The 21,701-nt window shown below is 40.1% G+C and overlaps 1 protein-coding gene across 7 annotated transcripts in view; it reads left to right on the top strand.

The window, feature by feature from the left end:
• Positions 1-21,701, top strand: part of LOC127436639 (transcription factor SOX-5-like) — a 318,833-nt gene that overhangs the window by 227,525 nt on the left and 69,607 nt on the right. For all 7 annotated transcript variants that reach the window (XM_051690889.1, XM_051690891.1, XM_051690890.1 and 4 more), the window contains 2 exons: positions 2,963-3,161; positions 10,330-10,555. In XM_051690889.1, coding sequence (XP_051546849.1) covers positions 2,963-3,161; positions 10,330-10,555 — 425 coding nt within the window. The remainder of the gene's footprint in view (positions 1-2,962; positions 3,162-10,329; positions 10,556-21,701) is intronic.

The raw sequence follows: 21,701 nt of genomic DNA, 5'->3' as shown, positions 1-21,701 counted from the left end.
AATATTCTCTTTTTTAAGTAGAACAGTGTATTACAACAGAACTCTGTTCCAACTGTGTATCTTTAAATACATGTTGGCATTTGGACAACATATGTTGTTGCATTGTAATTACACTGAATCAAGTCTTAACTAAACAGTTATTAACACAGTAACAGTTTGAGTTTGAGTTGGACATGATGAAAGTAATGACTTGTGGTTCAGAGCAGAACCATTCCAACTGATTCAATAAGTGAGTGACTCAAACCAATAACTCATGTGAATCGATTTAATAAAAAAGAATAATTCATTCTCGAATCCGATCATGAGCAACAACGGCAGATTTGTAGATGTTCAAGAACCATTAACAGAACCAAACGACTTGAAAATCATTCTGTTCCAGTGTTTTTAAAAAATGGAACCGGTTCTGAAAACAGATCGTTTCTTGGTTCCCAACCCTACTTTTAGATGAAGGTAATGTGTGTGTGTGTGTGTGTGTGTGTCTTTGTCTCCAAGACTGTGTTCTTGATCCCAGTGTGTGTGTTGGGGGTTGGTGTGTTAGAATGAGCAGGCCTGAGGTGTGTGTGTGTGTGTGTGTGTAGGAGGAGTGAAACAAAAGGGCCCAGTGTGTGTGAGTGTCTGGAGGTAGAGTAAACAGAGTGCTGGTGGAGGGGCAGACAGGCAGTGTGGCTCTGACCGCCCAACTGCAGTTTATACAGCTGCATTGACTACTTTTACTGCCCCAGTGTGGACCAGCACACAGCCAAGGTACCCCCCTAAACACACACTCACATTCATACAGCCAAATTAATACAGATATACTCTCTCTCTTTCTCACACACACATAACACACTCAAACATATATTCATAACACACCTGGGTTACAGTGTTTGTTATGATTTGTTAAAGCTGGGGCTGTCAAACTCCAGAAATATGACTTCTGCATCATAGTTCACTATGTATGTGCTGTCTTAAGCACAGCTTCATCATTTCCATAGCTGACAGCCTTGGGTTTGTGTGAGGTGAGCCTTATTTATCCCATCCAGACGATTAGAAACATTATATGATGTTTGTCTTTACAGCTAATCTAAACCAAATAAGCAGTAAATGAGAGAAAAAAAAACCTTAGCAACACCCAGGAGCTCAACCAGATGTGGCGTCTGTGTCAAGCAAAGGCTATGAGAACACCATACAGTTCAGCACACACACATTTACTTAGTTATCTAAATGGGGGCGTACTGTACCATAGACTTCTGTTGTTTTATATAAAGCTATTTATATGTACTAACACTAAACCTAAGCCCTAAGCCTATTCCTAAACATTTAGCATTTAAAAAAATATTTGTTTATTTATTAATTGATTATCCATTTGAGGGCATCCTAAATGTCCCTTAAAAGAAGTTTTGTCAGATTTAGCTAATTTTGGGGGGCAGTTACATCTACTATTGTATGTAGGTACGCACACACATAAAACTGGACCGTACCAAAACTGTGGATGCTCACTGATGGATCTTTGTGTGAAGAAAAGAAAACAGGCTACATAAAACCCACCATTTCAACAACTTTACTCTTGAAACAGCTTTTTGAGCATAATAGACCACTGCACTTGAAGAAATAGGTTTGCATGTTGTTTAGTTCTTTTCAAAGAAAACAGTTGCAAAGTAGTAGACAAATAAAATACTTCTCTCTCTATCCTTGCTTATCTTTTTCTCCTAAAAGATAGGTACTTATTACCCAGGGTCATAGTAACACTAGCCCCCAAGGCTGAGATATGTCTCTGAAAGCACTTAGGCAATGCCATAAACCAGATGAAATCTTATTACAAGAGCATATTCATTTTTCCCCCTGTGCATTGTGGAAGACAGAGTTCGTTTAATAAATACTTTTGCTTTCTGAATGTATCAGAGGAACACAGACCCTCATCATGGCCTATTTTCTCTGGCATTGTCAACACCATATCCACTGTCATTAACATCTACTATGGCACATACACACACACACACACACACACACACACACACACAACATTGTTTGACTGTGTTCTGGCCTAATGTGATATTTGATGTGTGCTGGGCTGTGTGCACTTTTCTTTAATGGGCCGCTCGTGTCTTTACATCAAACAGGCTGGTTAAACACATTGTGTCTGACAGTAAATTACGCTGTGATAGTGTAGGTGGGATGTCTCTTTGATGGAGCAATGGATGTGGACAATGCTGTGGTGTTGATGGCTGTCATTATTAAGGATGTACAAAACTACATATTTTCAAAATCAGGTACACTGTGGGTTGCATGAACAACTTGTCGACTAATCTGTGTTATGGAAACCCTTTGTAATTCAGGCTTGCAAATTAAAGTATCACAGCTAAAAATAAAAAAGTGCAAATTTTTTCAAATAACTAGTTTACATAACCAATAGGCTAGTCAGTTGTTGGATGCATAGTTGACCATCATGACCCATCCTTAAGGTGTGTTCACACCAAACAGGTTTTTGCATCTGTCCGCACCAGTTTTCCAATTGTTTTTCCATGTAAACATGCACTAGATGGAAGTCTTTGACCGTTGAGCTGTGTCTCGCTGTTTTCAGCATCTTGCACATAGCGGCAAATTTTTTAGAAGCCATGTCAAGTTTACAAGAACTTCAGCTGTTAAAAACATATCTCAAGACACTAGAGTCAGGTCACCAAATGCGATTTTACGCCCATCCATGCTGTTTTTAAATTGTTTTCCAATGTAAACATGCACTAGATGGACGTCTTTGATTGTTGAGATGCTATGTGAAGTTAAAAAGATCTCAAGACACCTGTGTTCTTGTGGCGCTGCCTCTAGCTTTTCTTAGCGCAGAAATGCATTGGGTGTGAACGGCCTCCAGGTCATTTTAAAAGTAGTGTAAATCAGGTAATAAGTGTCTCTCACAACTAAACAACAGCCATGTCTCTCTCTCTGCCATGTCTTTCCTGAATGCTCTCTCCATTTCTAATTTTTCCAGGATGTCTTCCAAGCGACCAGCCTCTCCATATGGGGGAACAGATGGAGAGGTAGTCATGGCGACGAGCAGACAGCGATTGGAGGATGAAGAGGTTGATGGACATGCTGTCATTCACTTGCCCCTGAGTTCGTACTGCAGCAAAGTGTCACCGCGATCTCCTCGCTTGCTCGACAGCCCCCCAACACTACATGCTAACATGGTAAGACAGCCTGCCCTCACCATAACTTACCTCTGAAAGTCTTCTGTAATGTCAGTACACTCAAAGTCCTCCCATATGAATGGTTGAAGCATGTTGCATCATGCTGGCTCCTCCCATTTTATAAATATGTATTCTGTTGACTCCACCTTTGAAGTATCTTCAGTACTTAAGCAACTTGTCACAGGATGGTTGTCCCACAGATGGAGATACACACAAGTTCGACAGCTCCTGCCTCTGTCATACACTCACATCGGACACATTCACATTTTTGGTGTCATGCTCCAATGATGTCACTGGAAAACACAGCGAGACAGGTCCTCTCTTTGAAAGTGGCCAAAATGAGTCATTTGTGTTCATATGACTATTCATTTGTCATTGTGGAGTGTGAGTTCATGATGGGTCAGTGTAGTCATGGAGGATATAGACAGTTATATCAAGGGCATTCGGTGGCTGACTGGCAAAATGCTGTTTTTTAAGACTATATAAGATGGCTTAAGAAATATGTGCTGATGGAACGCGTGATAATTGTGTGATAGCATGTGCGTGTACGTGTGGACCCTGTGACCCCATCCTCTGTTCTCACGTTGACACACACATGTGATTTTAGTATCTCTTTAGTGATCTTTTACCCAACTTACCTATCTCTCTCTCTCTCTCAATAAACATTTGTGTACACAACAGGCTTTTGGAATTAATTTGGCTGTAAAAGAATGAATCAGTACTTAAGGAACTTAACGGTAAGCTAATTCTCCAATTAACTCAATGATTATAGGGCATGCTGAACTCGTTTTTGGAACCGTTTTCCACAACAAACCAAAGTCCTCGAGCTTTCACACTCTAGCGTTTCGGACGTTTTGGCACAACAAACTCGACTGTCAGTGTGGTGTGTTTGTTTATGACCGTCAGTTTTCTGTCTTGTAGTCGCTTTTAGTTTTAAACTACTATATGTTCAGATTTGCAACAGGCAATGCAATGCATTTGTGTTTTCTGTAGGATAAAATGTTTTGGTGTACAAATACAAGCATTAAAAGTACAAATGATTATCTTTTTAATGTTAAAAAATTTATACAGAATGTTATTATCATTATTATGTTTTAGTAGCATTGCAGTTGTTGTAATTGTTGTGTTATTGTTGTCTGGAGGAGTAGACTGCTGTCTCTCAAGCTGACATGACAGAAGTGGCATTAAAAAAAACACACACGCTCACTGTATTTAATGTGGATTAATAAAGCGTATCCGTCTCGAGCATGGGTGGATTTTGGGGAAAGCAGGCTGGCATGTGTGAGACATTAAGTTGCCCTGAGCCGATCCACGCTGACTGGCAGAAGAGTTGAGTGAGAGAGATTTACACGAGTGGGGACTCGGAGGGGCTTTGTCACGGCAATTGTATGAAGTGATGGGGAAGTGTAAATCGACTCGGTGAATCCCTGGGTAGCGCACAGCGGAAGATTACTGCTTTATCTTGTCATTGTAAATTAACACGGCAGCGGTGCACACGCGCTTCCAGTCCTGCTGACCTCTTCATCCAAAACGAGCGCGCTGCCGAGCAAAAGAGCTACACATTCAGGATGAAGGGTGCGTGCGCTCCCGGCGCTCTGTGAACTCTCACCAGTTTTACTGGCGGGAAATAGAAGGATTTGAAATGGAAAGGTAGGAAGAGCTTTACATAGGGGTGTTAATAACAAGGTGTTAATTAGTCTCCCTTTGTCTGGTAAATGAGGAAAGGTATTAAGGAAATTCGTAAGTTTAAGATCTGTTCATTTTGACAAATAGATGATTCAGATTTAGCCATTGTCAATTCAAGGTTTGTCAAATGTCCATTCAAGGTTATTTTTTATAAAAATAAATAAATAAATAATTCATGAAAAGCATTATTTAATAATTTTTATATATTCTAAAACATCATTAACCTTCAGAGTCCCAGCGTAGCAGAATTTAACAGCAATTAAACAATACCTATTATTTAATTAAAAATGGTAAAAGCTATACATAATAGTATCTTTCACTCTGAATTTTATCACAACAGCAGTTTTGGTGGGGAAAGTATTGCATTTTGACTGTCACAGTTAACAAAGTGACTAAAGTCACACAATAGTCAACTCAAAGCAAAATGTGCTTAAATATCAAGACTTTTTCATAGACTGCCATTGTTTTCTGAAGTCACACAAAATTCACCTCAAAACTAAATATGCTTAAAAATCAAGATTTTTCTAATCAGTGACCTAAAAACATGTAAAAGGAACACAAAAGAAAATAAATGTTCAATCTCTATGCTCTCTATGGTCTCTGCGGGTTAAACAACACATCTAAAACTTAAATAAAAGTATTTTCATAACTTATATACAGTATATAACATATTTATAACATACTGTAAATATACTATATAATAAATAAATAAATAAATATATATATATATATATATATATATATATATATATATATATATATATACACACACACATACACACATAAAATATTTATTGTTTTTAAGGCTTTGAAGTTTAATGTCCTTCCATTCTCACACATCAGTTATTAAAATAAGTGATGTATGAGGATCAATTTTGCTTCAATGGCATGAATATTCATTAGTGTTTTTGTAAATAATTTTTGTTGAAGCAGACATTAGCAAAGAATTTAGGACCACGGGGGCCTGGGTATCTCAGCAAGTAAAGACACTGACTACCACACCTGGAGTCGCAAGTTCGAATCCAGGGCGTGCTGAGTGCTCCAGTCAGGCTTCCCAAGCAACCAATTGGCCCAGTTGCTAGGGTGGGTAGAGTCACGTTGGGTTAACCTCCTCGTGGTCGCTATAATGTGGTTCTCGCTCTCGGTGGGGTGCGTGGTGAGTTGTACGTGGATGCCGAGGAGAATAGCGTGAAGCCTCCACACGCGCTAGGTCTCCGTGGTAACGCGCTCAATAAGCCACGTGATAAGATGCGCATATTGACTGTCTCAGACACAGAGGCAATTGAGATTCCTCCGCCACCCGGATTGAGGTGAGTCACTACGTCACCACGAGGATTTAGAGCGTATTGGGAATTGGGCATTCCAAATTGGGGAGAAAAAGAAAAAAAAAGATTTTAGGACCGCACAATTGTTAAAAATACGATAAGTTCAAATATCAATAAAGCAAAATGTTATCCTTTTATATAACTTAACTTGTATAATACTGTAGATTTGTCTGTGAACATTACATAAAGGTTGAGATGAAACACTGTGAGGTGTTGCATGTTTGAAACAGCGTGAAGTACCTGTGAGAAGTAAATCTTTATCTGTGTGTTTGTATGTGCACGTTCATGGCAGGATCAGAGCTGATAATAGCTTGGTTGAGCCAGGTTTAGAGGTGAGCGGATTGTGAACACACGGTAGAGATCAGCAACACAGGCTTAAGACAACAGACGAGGTGTCAGCACCACAGGAGAGGGGACATGTCCAACTCGAAAGTGTGTGTTTCAGCAGCAGGGCTCTTGACAGTTTAACTGATAGCAAGCATGGAGGTTAGTTTCCTCTGTGCATGATGAACAGAAGCCAGAGAATCCCATGCCGTATATTGAGTTAGTCTCATTAGTGTCACATCAGTGGCGGCATGTACCTGCATGCACAAGTCACTACCTGTAGTCTCCCGTGTTAATAAAATAACCGGATTTAAGTTAACATATGGAAGTGTGCTCTTTTTTTAAGTGAGAGAGAATGAAAGAGAGATAAACGCTCTGAGGGAAACAGGTTGGAATCCTGCAGAGTACAGGAAGAGGACAAACATTAAAAAAAGAAATAGAAAGCAAGGTGGCATTCGGAGGAATGCTGGCATCTGTGCTGAAGGGAAAATATCGGGGAGAGAAAAACTAGAGGGAAAAGAGGTGTTTTGCTTTCTTGGCAAGAGTTGAAGTGTGTTTAAATGTGCTCCTGTCACACATGGGTTTAAGAGGACAAAAGTTGCTTAATTCCGTTGCCATGCTGCAGAGGTTTGAGGATGAAGAGAGGGTCGTGGAGAGAAGCACAGTTTTGCTGTTTTCGATGAGAGAATTGACATCTGCACAACTTAAAGCAGAACCACCCACACCACACAGAATGGCGCATCAGAAATGCATTTAAATATATATATACATGCGATGCACATATGCAAGCAGCTTTGCACAATTATTACTGTGAAATTGCATACATGTACACACACATAAGCTACGAAACGGGTAACAAAAAGGCTAGATTTCGTTCTTTTTTTGGTCGCTCTCTTTTTCCGAGATGGCAGCAGGGTACTTAACCTGAATATCAAGCTTTCTGTAGACCTGTTACTCACACTGGATTATATTTAAAGATGCAGGGAAAGAAAGAAACGCATAAGCCGTTGTGGTTCCTGGATGTGAGCTCATCTGCTTTGTTAAGAGCTAAATCAGACAGCCGCCCTTGAAAACATCAACGGCAAATAAAACAAGGGTGATGCAGAAATGACCCTTCATCTGTCCGAGACTTAGTGTCACAGTGGAGGATGTGAAGTGAAGGAGGACAGCATCCCCCCACCACCATCTTACCTTCATTTCTATTCGGATTGTTTTCTAGACCTCTCTGTAGAAAGATGGCGAGAGCTGCGGTTTGAAGTATGCAGTGGATTAGATAGATTGGAAGTGACAGGTGTGACCGTGTTTTAAGATGCATGCCATACTAAAGCAGGCGGAGAGAAATGCCTGCCACTCTCTTCCACTCTATCTCTCTTCCTTTCTCTCTCAGGCTCCCCTCTTTCTTCTCAGTTTGTTCTTTAACAGTGAGTTGACAGTTTTGTTTGCGATTGATTGGGTGATCTCACACTGCTTTGGTCAACACGTTTTAATATGACTTTGGAATTCTCTTAATCCCAGTTTGAATGGCCCAACTGGAGTTGACAGAGAGGACAGGGATGAAATGAAAGGGTGTGTCAGAGGCGTAAGGAATAAAAATGTGTTTTCTTTTTCCAGACAGATTAGAAGACAGCTTTACAGTATCCTAAACGGGGGGGAAATCAGTATGCAAGCTGTCATATTGCGTGCGCCGTAAAAAAGCCCGTTAAGATCTTTAAGCCTGCCAGTCTTCAGTCTGTTAGTGAATGAGTATTATCTTGAAATGTCTCTCGGTATGTTTGCGTAGAGATTGAAATTGTTTCAGTCAAGTTTGTTCTATGGTAATTATTATCATAATGATGATGATGTGTAGTGAACAGTCAATCTGTTACATATCTAATATAAATGGATGTAAGTGTTGACAATCTGTTTTAATGTCCAAATGAAAGTGATTGAAATTATTTAACAAATAAAAGCAAATAACATATAGCTGATACCTGAGATTAATTAAATAGCAAGCATGTTTTTAGTAAATAAATATGTTAAACAAAAACAAAAAAACCTAATGGATAAATAGAGGAAAGTAGAAATAGCACTAATATAAATGCAATATAAAACACAATATTCAATTGTCAATACTCTTTCTTTTCCATAACAGAATTGTAGAGTCATTTTATGTATTATTGAATCAGTTCTGTTGTTGATGGGTCAAATAACATCATTAAACAGTCTCTCTAACTCCAAAGATATAAATAAAGTCGTAATCATGCATTTGTCACTTTTCTGTATCTTAGTTAAGAAAAAAGTCTTGTGTCATCCGTGTTGCATTAAGCTCTGCTAAACAAACCATCTGCTGCTCTCTGTTCAACTCCTGAGTTAATGATTAAAAGCATATGCCATTATTAAAAACTAAGCGGGTGATAAACCTGCACAGTGAGCTCGATCAGTCCTGTGAAATCAAAGAGAAAATTTCGGTTTTGTGTCACTTTGGAGGCAGGTGTAGTGTAATAGTTGATGTTCATTGTTGAGGTGTAAATCTGTTCAGCGGATCTAAACACGTCAGTGAGATTATGCTATTGTCTGATTGGCCGAGGCAGCTGTCAATCACACGAGTGGTAAGGAAGATAATAGACCTGGATTAACCAAAGATTAACCCTGATTAACAGACATGGACTGTTGACCCTGTCTCCAAATACCTGACCTGTTTTGTAATTAAACTTCATAATGGAGATCCGGAGAGCTGGGTGAAAGCCTGGGAACAGGCTAAAACTTTAAATGCTATTTAAAATGTGAAATATTTGATACATTTTTATAAAACTGCATTGGTTGATGGCAATGTGTGTTACTGGCAAGTTCAACATAGTCTCATGACTTTGTATGAGATGGCGAAATCCTAAAATATCGTACGACTTTACTTTTACGAAAAGGTAAAAATTTTATTCCCATAGAGATCTACCAGTCAACAAACAGGATTCTAAACCGATACAATACAGGCATCACATTTTAGCTAGCCTCCTTTCCAAACCTTTATTTTAAGAAAGGAAACGTCTGGAAACATGTTTGTTGAGTTTAGTTTTAGGTTTGTTGTTTGGGTTTAAACTTAGAAAAAATTGTAAGAATGCTCGTTGAAAAAAACCTTCATTCTGTGGAACACAACATTGATTTTATTATTAAAATCATGGTTAGGTTGAGGGTTTGGGTAAGGGATTATACTTTATGGTTATATTTAGGTTTGGGTTAGGGGTTAAACTTTGAAAAACATGTAAATACTTTGTTCACTGGTTCCTTTATTTTTCTCTATGGGAGTAAAGATCCCAACTTGTACCATCTCGTACTAATTATTACTTGAATTATTACTACGACTTGTCATGAGGCTGGGTTGGGTAAGTTACTTGCTCAGTCTTACTCTGAGCCACATTATGTAAGTAACCACGCAATGGGAACTGTCATAAATTTGGACAGAAGATCAATGCAAGAAACATTGAAGATAGTGATTGATATCGCAGCTGTCATGTTGCTCTAGAAGAGAAGAAAAAATGTGGTTGAAAAACTTGGACGTTCTTGTGTGTTTGGAGCCTATTCAAAGTAGAAAAACCTCCTTTCTCAGAGAAAGAGACAGTTGTCTGTGATGGCAAAACTTTTGCCACTAATGATTTTATCTAAGGAGACTTCAGACCATAGAGAGAGAAAGACTTTCTATAGTACAAATGGGTTGATGAAGATGAAAGTAAATACAGACATGCCTCAACACTCAAGAAAAGGAAGAAATAATTAGCGAAGGCCTGTTTATCGCTGTGTATAACACTTCTCACATGCCGTCTCACTCTCTTTCTGTCTTTCTTTCTGTCTGTCCCGCTCAGGATCAGGATGGCAGTAAAGGCCTGGCCCTGAGCCCCTACCCCCAGCACAACTCGTCTACCTCACCCAGTAAACAGCAGCAGGAGGAGGGGTCCATGCGGCCGGGGAGTGAGCCCAGCTCCGCCGCAGCCCTGGGAACACCGGAACGACGCAAAGGCAGCCTGGCCGACGTGGTTGACACGCTCAAACAGCGCAAGATGGAGGAACTGATCAAGAATGAGCCAGATGGTGAGTGATTATAATTGAATACACTCACACACACATATATTGGACAAATTTGTGTCCGAAATTTAAGGTTGCTGCCTTGCTGCCTTGCTGCTCAGCCAGTCAATGACTTCACAGGCGGTGTTTTTGTATGAAGGTACCCATTAAGGAAACTGGCTTATTACAAACTTCCAAGGCACCATAACGTCATGTCTGAGAATCTAAAACCAATTCAAGTAGACGGAACCAACTGAATATTTAGTGACTCCAGTGCAGGTTTTCTCATTAGAAATGGAGTCTGTATGTATGTGTATTAAATGTACTGCTTACATTTAAATCACATCATGGTCTGGCACCTCGCTATCTTAGTGAATTGCTTCTCCCCTACAACCCGATCCACTCGCTCAGGTCTTTTGGGTCCGGACTCCTTTCTGTCCCTAGATCTCGCCTCTCTACTATGGGTGGCAGGTCATTCAGCGTAATAGCACCCAATATATGGAATTCACTCCCACTGTCTCTTCGCAGCATCTCTTCAATCTCTGAGTTTAAATCTCAACTTAAAATGTATTTATTTGTTTTAAGTTATTTGTCTTAATGTGTTATGTATTCACTCTCAATAACTACGTTTCCATCCAAGGATTTTTTGCGGAAAAATTTTAGCGCATCAAAATTAAGCTGATGGAAACGCAAATTATCGCTAAAATTTCACAAGTGTCGACATAATATTTTTCCGTTTGACTCTAGAGCATAAACTATATGTCGATACATCAAATGTCGCGAAAAACTGGTTTGGAAACACTTTTTGTTGAGAAAATTGGCATTAACGCAAAAATGTAGTGTCACATGACAGAGTTTACCCCAATCGTTAGCCTGTGTTAATCATGACAACAAGGTGTAGGATCCTTGAAAGCCAATTTATTGTACGTGATTATGGATTGATCTTAACGGCATAAAGATCCGATCACTGCAAACATGACACTTCCAGGAGTACCAACACAAATATCTCGTTTCATGCACATGGACAAGTGCACGGAGAACAAATTAATGGCCACTGTTTGTGATTAATGTAATCGCGGTAGCCATCCGTTTATTTATTAAAGTTGCTTTTTCACACCATTCAAAATAGCAGACAGCAGTCATGGAATTAGTCCACAATACAAAAAAAAAAAAAAAACATAATTTCTGTGCACAAAGATGTTTTAAATTAAAAATAAATACACAATGCTAGGAGAAAAGCTTCAGTGTGCTTTTTTGGAACACGAACAAATAGCACAATTCTATAAAATTATTGTTTAGCTTTTGAAAAAAATGCCAGCAAAATTCCCTATATTAAATTAAATAAATTACCAAATGAAAAATGCATTAAATTAAAAAAAGAAATGTAGTAAATAAAAAAGACCTATATATGCCTTTTCTTTACACAAACTTAAATTAGCTGTACCCTGTTCTGTAGACGAATAAAGTCAGCTGAATGACATTTTCAACACTTCAAGACTATAAACTATCAGAACTATTTGTCCAATGAGTTCACTTTCAGAAAACTAGCTTTTGAACGTTTAAATATTTTTACTTTACCTCAGATCGCATTGGTGAGCTTCTTCAGAAAATGTAAATTGCATTTTGACGCTAAAATTAATTTGAGATGATAATCAAGTTCAGTTGGTCGTTAAAAGTTGCTGGACAAATATGCGGGACATAATGCAGTTGTGATGGTGATGCTTTAGGTTATAAAATATCCTATTGAATATCAGGAATGTATCATATATAAACCCTGGTATTACACCGCATCAGTTTTTCTTTAATAGCTGTGCACACAGCATATACACATGGATGGATGGTCCTTATACTAAGATTGAAAGTTCCCCCACTACTTGGTGCAGGTTTCCAGCTTGAACAGGTGACGATTCGTTTTCGGGTCGGAACCAATGGCAACTTGCAATAGGCGCAACATCAGGACCAATATTACAGTTCTATTAGAAGGGCAACTGCTCCCTTTTGATTGCAATTCCTCCTCTTCTGATTGCATTTATTTGTGAATTAAAATGACAGTAAGCTGGTTAATTTCAATGAATTGTCTCAGTACCCTGGAGGAAAAAAATTAGGGATATCTGGCAGGTGAATTAGCGATAAACACACATTTCTGAATGGAAACGGCTTCAGGGCAGATTTCTTTTGCACTAAACCAAAACTTATGAGACAAAGTGTTTTTTTAGGCATGAAGTCACACCATTTGAAGGCACACCATTTGTATCGATAAAAGGCCATTTGAATGGAAACAGGCAGAAGACGGCAAATTTCGCAATTTTGTTTAACGCATTTTCACTTTGTCGATAACAAAATAGCGTGAAAAGTGGATGGAAACTAGGCTAATGACTGTACTATCTGAACTGTGTTTTTGTGACTGTTCATTGTTTATGTATTATTGTGTTACTATTGTAAGCGTCCTTGAGCTCTGGAAAGGCGCTATATAAATTAAACATATTATTATTATTATTATGTTGAAATGATGGCATTTTTATTCTTTCCACACACACACAAAAAAAAAAAACGCATGGGATTGTTCAATATCAGAGGCAGCAATGGATACATCTATGCTGCCTTTGAAAACAGACCAGATGAAGGCATCTTAGCCCGTGGCCACACTAAGATGTTTTCGGTTGAAACCACTTTGATTTTGCAATGTTTATGCCTCTCATCCACACTGGAACTGCGTTGCCATCCACCTAAAACAGAGACTTTAGAAAACGCTCTCTAGCATTGCATACTTTAGATAACAAGTTTTCAACCAGATACAGATTGGCCTTAGTAGACAGGACATTATGCAAACATTGGATTCAGATTCACACCTTGATGCCTTTCAAGGCTCCTTGATGCTTTTCAGCTTTCGGACACAGCCCTTAGCTATTCCTATGACTGCCTCACTGTATCAGACAGTCAGCAGACATGCACATTTGTGTATTCTTTTGATGTAGTGAAACTGCCGTGCAGTTGACTTACAGGTGTGATGGATTCTGAGGAGTCTCTCTTTGTCCTCACATGCTCATTCTTTCTCTCTCTACTTTTATCGTTCCTGACTAACAAATTCTGCTTAATGAGAGCTGTTGATAAAGTCAGGCCTTTGTTTGAGCAGGCAGGGATCAGCTGTTTGGAGCCATTGTGTGCCACACTTTGCATATTCATTTCAGACTGATTACTGAGAGAGCAGCTCTCAACTCCTTCCACAGCATCTATCTATCTCGCTCTCTCTTACATCACACCACACTCGCTCTGTAATTAGAGGCCAGCTCTTCATGAATAATCAGAACCTGCTCCCTATGTGTATTACTCAATATGTGCTGAAAGAGAGATAGACAGCTAGACAGACAGATAGATAGATAGATAGATAGATAGATAGATAGATAGTCCTACCTTGTAAAGTCATGACAGATTGTTTTCCTTTAAGACAGTATTGTCCTAAACTGCCATTAGCTGCATCTAAATGTTCTCCCTGTGCACGTTTACTTTTTTTAAAATTGTGAAATAACATGTTTATGGACTTATTTTGAGTTATCTAAAGATTCAGTTCACTAGCAGGCCCAGATGGAATTTGATGGACACTTTGTTTTTTGTTTTTTTTGGGGTTTTTTTTTTGTGCTTTGTGCTTTGGAGGAAAATGTGCAGAATTTTCTACACTGTTTTGGGAGCTTATTTTGTGTATGATAACCATTTGAGTTCTGTGTATTTCTGCATATTTCTGATACTTTAGGGAACTATTGAGAAAAGGAAAGAAAGGTAAAATGAATGTGGAGTCCATTAGCGAGAGATTACAGTATAGTGCATTATCTCTACTTTCTGTTTAAATGTGCAAACAAAAAAAGCCCTGGTCCCTCAAGAAGCTCAGACATAGAGAAAGAGAAGCAAAAAAGAAAAGAGAAAACAGATAGATGAAGAGAAAGGAGAGAAAAAGGAGGAGGTGGGCAGTGCATTGAGCCAGGGCTCTCATAGACTGATAAAAATCCCTTTTCAACTCGCCTGTCCATTGTTTGCTTGTGTACCTCACAAAGACCATTAGCTGCAAACGGCAGATTATGATGAAAAATTAATGAATGCTTTAATCATTATGAAAGGGCCGTATTATTACTGCTCCCTTTCTCACTCTCTCTTCCCGCCATCTCGTTTTCACACACTGCTTCGAGCTGGATCAATCACACGCATTCACGTACACACGCTCATACACATTCAACGAAAGTCGGTCGCACGCTCTGTAGAGTTGAAAGGTAGCACTGGGTTGTGTTGGGAATGTAGAAAGAGTGAAGAGAAGGAAATGGGTCAGAAAACAGCAAGAGTAAGAGAGAGAGAGGGTTGTGTGTGTCTTGTTCCCTGTGTGAAATCAGAAGTGTGTTAGTCAGCGTGTTAGTGAGCTGTTTGCTCACCTGTCCCCCCTTCACTGCTCCACTTCCTCTCAGATAAACAGCCAGAGCAAGAGTCGTTTATTACATTGAAATACCAAACAAACTTGTATTGGGTCAGGCTAGTATGTGTGTGCGTGTGTCTCACTGTTTGACCAAGAACAGGACATTTGGCCTTTTATAATTGAATGTCCGAGCCAGTCCCTTATCGACTGCTCTCAATGATACAGCACTCTGATCTGAATGCAATTTTTATATTTAACGACCCACCCCTCTCTCTCATCATCGTCGCCCCGCTTCTTAGGGCCGTCCTTCAGCCAGGCTTACAATGGGATTTGGGCAGGAGAGCGAGAAGAGGTGCATAATTAATAAGCCTCGTTCTGACAGTGGTGGATGAAGCACACCTGATGTGAATAATGCTTCATCACCACTGTCTTTAAAATGCAGAGCGCACCTCTTCTCGGGAAGCTGTCTTCAAATCTCCATGGGTGCACACACTGGCATGCTCACACACCCAGTACCAGAGGCATGACCAGGACTCCTCGGACCCCTGGCGTGAGTTTGATGTGTCGCCGGGGGAGAACAGCACATGCCGCGGCTGACGGGCTAGAGGCCGGGCTGCCTCCCCTCTCACTTGCCGCGGGCCTGGGAAGGCAGGCCACCAAGGACGCCACCGCCCCATGCTCGTGTGGCCGTCGGACCACGCTCATGCCCGGACCATTTCTTTGACACTTCCCCGCCTTTCACGGAGTCCCGTTTTACCGCGAGGATGCCAGATTCCCCTTTGTTTTGAACACCATTCCCCTTGGACACTTCATTTTCTCCTTTTATATATGTATATTTATTTACCTGTTACTGCACGCATTAATGCAGACTTAGACACACACATTTACACTGCATCTCCACTGCTCATTGCTGCAATTGCTATCTATCTATCTGTCTGTCTGTCTGTCTAATCTTCTCTCGCACATACATTAAGCTGTATATTTCAGACAACTGCAGCAAGAACAGCATGGTGGAGTGTGCTTGTTTGTTATTAGCTTTAGTAATGAAAAGAGGGCAGGAGGGCTGTCAGGGGTTCACAGGGAGCTCAGTCTCTCAGGGGCCTGGACAACACACACACACACACACACACATCGTGTCTGATTTTCACACAAACACACTCTTAAAGACTGAGCGCAAGTCTGCGATACCACAAATTAACTTCACTTCATCCTCATGGTGAACTACTCCAAATCTTTGAGACTCTTGCTTCTTTGATGGTATGAAGACCCTCCGCCTCCCCCTGCTCTCACTGGAGGAGATGTTGTCCTCACTAGTGCTTGGCAGTCTGTGTTATGTGGGGCACAGATGTTCAGGGTCTCCCGAGTGTCCACGTGTATGTGTGTGTGTGTGCGTGCCTGTGTTTGTCAGACTTGGCGCTGGGCTGAGCTTGATTCATGGTCAGGGCCAAGCTTTGGTTCCCTGAGCATTGAACCTTACACACACACACACACACACACACACACACACACACTCACAGAGAGAGCTCTCAAGCTGAGCATACGTCACGCAGCCCTTTGCAGACAATGGTCTCATTCACCTTCCTGTGCCACCCTTTGAGTCTCCCACCCTGCAAACAGATCACTACTTTCATCTGTAACTCTCATATAGAAATTGTTTTAATATATATTAAAACAATTTCTATATGAGAGTTACATTTATATATATATTCCTTGCATGTATGTGGAAAAAATGGCACCTGTCACAAAAACATAAAGAAAATCATGATTTTATTACTCATATTTTTGTTTTGGTTGTCTAAAGGTAATCAATGTCATTTATCACTGTTAAAATATTCTCGTATCCCAGCTGAGTATGCAGAGACAACTATAAGTAAATAATTTGTTGGTTGGTTTCCCCGAAAAGTGCGAATTCAAAGCATTGCTCTGTTTTTTTGAGCATCCCGACCAGCCTGACACAGCAACATTTGCTCATCCAATTGCACAATTATAAATTGCATGTCTTTCATTTGAATCGCTCGCCTCGCTTACATCACCTAGGGTCAGTTTACATTTTGGCATTTCTGTTTAAACCATGTTGCAGATGTTGATGATCCTAGAATATTGTAGAGTGTTGCAGAATCTAATAAAGTTACCGACCAACTGGCGAGTAACTGGCCATACCCATTTTTTACTAACATTTGCCGCTTGGCGAGTATTCATTTTGGATCCTGCACTCATCTCTTCCCTACTTAGTGCCGTTAGATGCCAGATGGTTCTCATGAAGTAACAGCGTCCTCTTGTTTACGTGTTCTGTCCCCCTTCGCACCGGATGGCCATGGAGTGAGCTGAGATTGATGGTTCAATTTAGACTTGACTAATTGAGTCCTTCTCCGTGCTTCTCTCTCTGTGGGATGCACCAGCTTCAAAGACTGTCATTGGGTCAGCTCCTGCCTGGATGCTTCTATTATCTTATGCTGCCTCTGCTAGTCTGGGGTCAGTCTGGAGGTGGATTTTAATGCGTTGTGGGCTGTAAGTTGTGTGACCGTACTGTTTTATAGCTTGACACTGAACTGTAGGGCAAGTCGAATGGTGTTTTAAGATCAGAGCGAGGCTACAGCCACAGCGACGACTAAAACACACACTCTCACAGAGTGTACGTCTTTTGTAAGTTTTGTGTGCATTTGGGAGGGGTGGTGGTGTTCAGAGGCACTGGGGCATTTTATAAGACAGCACTTAGGCTCTGTCATTGTTGGCCGAGGGCTCACACATCCATACCCCTGAATGAGAGAGAATAAGAAGGGCGGATACATTCTTCCATGAAGAAGGAGGGTCTGCTAATCCGCTATACAACTGCTGCTGTGGAGTGCTTTCACAAACACACACTCTCTCACACATACATTATAATAGATTCACAAACGTGCATGCAAACACACATAAACACAGTTATGCAAAAATCGAGCAAGAAAAACTACAGACTATAAATGCAGAACATGGTACTACAGATGTTATAGCTACAGAATCTACAGGACGCTTTCTTGCACTGCATCTGCACAGTTTTTCAATTGTTTGTCTTTGGCCCTGTTCGAATGGGATTAATTTTCAGAACATATTGTATGTCTGTAAAGTAATTGTAACCACGGAAATCTGTAATGATTCGCACGGGATAATTTATATCAGTAGAAATCGCAGAGATTTACGCACTGCCATCATACAGAACTCGGAACATGTTTTTAGGAGTGCTTATTAATTGTGCATGGAATAGTAAACACAAACATACAGTATATCTGTGATTATTGGGAAGATTTGAATTTCATGCAAAATACAACACAACTTTCTTACACCGAGAGTGCTGCTTTTTCAGGTTAAATTTGCACGTGTAATTTTGACAAATTGCAAAAAAAATAAACAATTTCAACACTCCCTCTATCTGTCATTGGTCGGGTGAGCAAATAGTCCTGCCCCAAACTCGCCATTGGTTGAGCCAATGTTACAATGTCTGGCTCGTTGCGATGCTCAAACAAACAGAGCAATGTTTTTGACAGCACCATAGAGTGTTCATGTCTACACAAGTGTTTACACTTTTTGAGGCAATCAACCTACTAATGGCTGACTTATAGCTGTCTCTTCATAGTATTTTAATATAGAGAAAATTACACACTTCACCTTTAAAAAAAAAGTTGAACTTTGATAAACACATCTTGAGATATTCTGTTCCTTTCTGTTGCTCTCCCTCTTGTTGTGTTTGAACATATGAATGCGTTGCCCCTTATGCACAGATAGAATAAGAGAAACTACCAACTTTGGGACTGCCATATGCAGCCAAATACAGACAAATTCAGGCATACACAGTGTGAGGAGGGAACTCGATGAGCATCGAAAGTGTCTGTGAGCCAAGAGGGAGAGCGTGGGAGAGGGAACAACTTCCATATGCAATTTTCACCATTTGGGAGTAATTAGTGAGATGTATAAATTAACATTAGGAGCAAGGTTTTCACAAGAGTTGTTTGTCATTATCTTCCCCTCGCTCTCCAAAAAAAGAGAGGAAGTGGAAAGAAGACTATAGAGAACAATGCAAAACAAAGTCTAACTATGCTGATCCATAGAAGAGAACAGAGTTTATGAGCAAGGGGTATTATGTTTTCTTTCTTTCTTCTTTCTAATTTTAAAGCTCTGTAGTCTTATTGTCTTGTCAACAAATGTCACATTTGTGTCTATATTTCACCTAAGGAATAAAGTAAGCATCTGAGAAAAATTTATACTTGAAGGAAACAAAACTGAGAACTCCATGAAGTCTGCTGAGCTCTGAAAAAGCAACCTTTGGTCATTAAAAAGTTCCTCTGTTCAGTTCTGTTTAAAAATGATGAAATCCAACCTGATAGGCAAACACAGCCCTTCTGAACGAAGTTTTGCTTCTGAATCTGTTTACCAAATCTAACGCAACAAAACACCAGCTAATCTAACTCTCAGCCATTATCACACTAGATATTTTTCTCAGTAGCACCGTCAGTCTTTAATGGGAAAAGCAAAAGATGCCTCCTTTTTCCGAGTAGACGATTGTAAAAAAATTTTTTTGGCTTAATCCAAGTCAGTGTACTTTTCCTTTGAGGTTGGCAAAACAGCTGAACACATGAGAGTTAACGGGGCCCATTGTGAGCGTGCCATTGTCCCTGCCTATGAAAGGCACATTCAAGTCAGTTGTATTGAATTGTTTGTGTCTGCCTTTCAGTTTATATTCTTCTGCTGCCTTGCACAAGACAATCAATAGGGATGAGCCTTCTCGCTGGATGGGTGATATTAGAGCTGAATGCCGCTTACTGGATGGGAAAAGCTGTCAGAGGACACACACACACATGCTTAAAGCCTTTGGCATAACAGTGATGTGGTCTTTCTTACGTAGATTCTTAAGTGTGGGCTTCGGATTAGAGAATTGGAGATGGACAGCTTTGTGCAGTACTTGTGTGTGTGTGTGTGTGTGTGTGTGTGTGTGTGTGTGTGTGTGTGCGCGCGAGTGTGATTGTGTGTCTAAAGTTTTGTTATTGACCTCCTGATGTGGTATTAAGACAGACACAAAGGCCGGAGGTTCATGAATTAGACTGTGGCTTTATAGCAGGTCTATTATATAGCTGACTGTTCCATAGCCACACCATTGTGGCTCAAGACTTGGACAGTTGCACACAGCCATCATAAACATGCATGAATTGGAAATGCTCCTGAGCCGTGATGGCTGAATAGAGAGTCTGAATATGAGGATTCCATATATTAGCAGCTCCGTTTGCTTGGCTGGATTTAACGATGTGCCTGTGAATTGCATAATATGAATATTCCTTACACAGACGTGTAGAAAATGACAGAGCAGTTTCTTAAGACTCTTCTGTTTCATGAGAACTTCTGTGCTCATAGACATGCATGCCTACGCATACACAATCAATAACTAAAAAATAATCTGTTCACGCAAATAAAGTGAGTTCTTCGCCATTTATTTATTCGTTAAACCTATAAAGCTCTCAGACGTTGAGCAGTTGTGCGATTCTTATGCTAATTTGCCAAGCACACCCATATCTATTAACATGCTAATTTTATTTTGTGTTAGTTGGCATTTTTGAAGCTAATGCTAAATAATGGAATACAATATGCCATGAATATTCATCACAACTTTTAAAAACTGAGCGAGCTCAATAAAATGTCACTCTCCTCTCACTTTGATCAGGTTTTAGTGGAGAGAGAGCTTTCTGAATCTCCTAGTGTGTGGTGCGCATGAAAGTTGCACTGACGACTATCAAACTGTAACATATAATTTGAGCACAGTGAGTGTATATCTCTAAAGGGAATCAAGGCAAGAGGAAATATGGCAATAGCATGCATGTGTGCATGGTTTTGCCACACGACTTTGGCTTGCTGTTGCATTGTGGGTAATTGCTGGCCAGTGGTTGTTGGTTAGTTTGATGTGGCGGTAGAGGCCTTTCACATAGCTCGCATGAAGTCACAAATCCTTTCCTCATCTCCATGCCCCTCTAAAGCTAAATCCCTTCTTTTCTCTGCGCGCACACACACTTGAGCCTCAGCAGGGTTAAAAAGGGATATGTAAAGTAAATTACAAAGCAGATTTAGGTGTATTTGCTTGGGTTGGAGGAGATTAGAGCAAATAGTGGATTTTCGCAGGCCAAATGGCAGGCACTGCATACATAGCAAGTGTCATGATACAAGGTCACCTGCACATACAAACACAAACACGCTTATACAAAAGTCTTTGGACCAAAAACGAAAAAAAGCGAATTTCAAAAAATATGGTGTCTCGAGATGCGTCCTCAAGGGGCGATAAATGTCTCTTTGAAACGTCTGTATCACTGAACCACGTGTTATTTTCAGGTAGCTAGCTCTAAAGATATCAACAGCACCCCTTGTGGTAACGCTGAGAATGCACTGCGTACTAGAGGTGCATCATGAATGGCATTTTTACACATTTTGCACAACAAGGTGCAAAATAGAGCTTGCCAGAAGAGCTTGTATTCGATGTTTAAGTGTTTGTTGTCCCTTATTAGGTAAAGTATGTTTCAGGCATTGAGTCTATAGTACACTTTTTTTTCTGCGTGCCATTCTAAGCTCGAAGTGCTCAGACTTTCAAAGTATACTCTTTTGACAGCAAGCCCATATGGACATGTTCAGCACATGTACACTACATCTGCTTTGTGACACTCTTGATGATGAAATTTAATGTCTTTAATGTGATGACAATCTAACTGTGTGCAGGTCTTCCCCTCTGGTGCAGTAAATACAACACGTAATCTATTTAATGACAGT

Source organism: Myxocyprinus asiaticus, chromosome 47, assembly GCF_019703515.2.
Source record: "Myxocyprinus asiaticus isolate MX2 ecotype Aquarium Trade chromosome 47, UBuf_Myxa_2, whole genome shotgun sequence".
In the NCBI taxonomy this organism is placed as follows: domain Eukaryota; kingdom Metazoa; phylum Chordata; class Actinopteri; order Cypriniformes; family Catostomidae; genus Myxocyprinus; species Myxocyprinus asiaticus.
This window is presented reverse-complemented; position numbering and strand designations above follow the sequence as displayed.